Source organism: Petaurus breviceps, unplaced genomic scaffold, assembly GCF_028583685.1.
Source record: "Petaurus breviceps papuanus isolate PSGF00001 unplaced genomic scaffold, PetGlider_PUasm1.0 90895, whole genome shotgun sequence".
NCBI classification, from domain to species: Eukaryota; Metazoa; Chordata; class Mammalia; order Diprotodontia; family Petauridae; genus Petaurus; species Petaurus breviceps.
Window position 1 is genome coordinate 33,891,852 of NW_027187372.1, and position 1,918 is coordinate 33,893,769.

At 37.2% G+C, this 1,918-nt stretch overlaps 1 protein-coding gene across 1 annotated transcript in view; it reads left to right on the forward strand.

The window, feature by feature from the left end:
- The window catches only part of LOC138151257 (uncharacterized), a 102,224-nt gene that overhangs the window by 16,247 nt on the left and 84,059 nt on the right, over window positions 1-1,918 (forward strand). Inside the window, exon 9 of the mRNA XM_069074772.1 lies at window positions 1,151-1,364. Within this exon, the coding sequence (XP_068930873.1) occupies window positions 1,151-1,364 (214 nt within the window). The remainder of the gene's footprint in view (window positions 1-1,150; window positions 1,365-1,918) is intronic.

Genomic DNA, 1,918 nt, shown 5'->3' on the forward strand with positions numbered 1-1,918 from the left:
CATACATATATTTTCATTATCCTGCTTGTTGTAAATGGAATGCTAGTGGCCTGCATTTAACATATTACTTCTTTTTCTTTGCAGTTTTTAGGGTTTTGGTTGCTTTTAAAAATACTAACTTTTTAAGCACTTTTACAGGTATTTTTGGAGTTTTTGAAAGACATCTAAGAGGCATCAATTAGAGCAGAACAGAATTTGGCTCCTTTTCTTCCAACATATAGTTCTTCCAGTAAATAATAATATAATAATAATATCAGCTAGAATTTATATATCACATTAAAGTTGGTAAAGCATTTACAAATATTATCTTATTTCTTCCTCTCAGCATATAGTACCTATTATTATCCCCATTTTACAGATCAAGAAATTAAGCCATGGGGGCAGCCAGGTAGCACAGCGAGTAAGAGCACTGGCTCCAGTGTTGGGATGACCTGGAGATCGAATCCCGGGCTCAGACACTTAGCACCCACCCAGAAACACCTGGCCGTGTAACCTGAGTAAGAGCACCGGCTCCAGTGTCGGGATGACCTGGGGATCAAATCTGGGCTCAGATACTCAGCACCACACCCAGAAATAACTGGCTGTGTAACCTTGAGCAAGTTACTTAATCCCGATTGCTTAAAAAAAGAAAAGAAAAGAAAGAAATTAAGCCATAGAAGTGCTCTGCTGAGGGTTACACAGTTAGTAAGTTTCTGGGGCCAGATGTGAATTCATGTGATAACCTGATTCCAGGTCAAGCATTCTATTCTATACTGCTCTGCCGAGTTACCTCACATGAATATATACATTGCACACACACACTATGCCTTACTCTCACAGAATATCGTTTACCTGAAAGAATGTCTCAACCTGGAAATTTGTTTTAGATTTTTCTGTTTTACTTAAAAGCAACATAAGAAACAAATTGTCATCTTTTAAGTCAGTAGTTTTATAGCTGCTGAACAAAGGTGCCTCCAAGAAAAGTGACCCATAATACCTGGTCTACTGCTTTTCCATTATCTACAACATTCCTTTTCATGACCATGCTTTGTACTCAATGCTTGATGTTTTATCCCACTAACCAAACAAAACTAATGCTTAATTTAGTGCTCTTTAGTTGAAAAGAGTAGGCAATCTGTGATCCTGTGTTGATTTTTTTTTAACTTTCCAGGAAATACATGTATAATATTGGCACTGCTGATTATGAAGCTATTAATGACTGGCTAACTAACAGCAAAAAAAGAAGAGCTAAGGAAGACAATTCTTTTGCACAGACTTTATCTAGTTTCACTAGGGCTCTCATGAGAAGCGGATGTAATTTTCACCATTACCACCCGCCTTTCCGCAGATGGAATTTTCTTATTGGGCTTGGCATTTGGATGAAGTAAAGGGAGGTGTCAGTCTCAGATTTTACTCTGAAGCCAGCGAAACCTCTAGAAAACTCTAGCAATTTGCAGATTGCAGACTGTTCCCTTTTTTTCTAAGTGTGTAGCCAAGGACTGAGTCTTGCTTACCTTAGAACATGAGTCAGCAAAAAAAAAAAAAAAGACCAACCTAAAAACCACTCAACCAAAATCTATTCAAAATCAATTGACTTTCACTGGTGCTTTGATGCTATTTTAATTCTCTTAACACTAAGGCCAATACACTAGCTCCTTCACTTTAGCTGCATGGCATTTTCCCACACCTCCCTTTTTGTCCTTATAAAGTATCAGAAACAAAAATCTTCAGACTTTAAGCATTGAGAGTGATTTTTTTTTAATATTGGGATGATATTCTGTCACACTTTATACAAAACTGCCAGAAACAGAGAAGCTGAATTGACCAATCTTCTTTTCTGTTGATCACATTCAAAAGAAGAAAACCCAAATGAAAAATTCATCGCCTTTTCCCAATTGTCCCATTAGTCAGATGACTAAGGATGTTACCACAGATAACA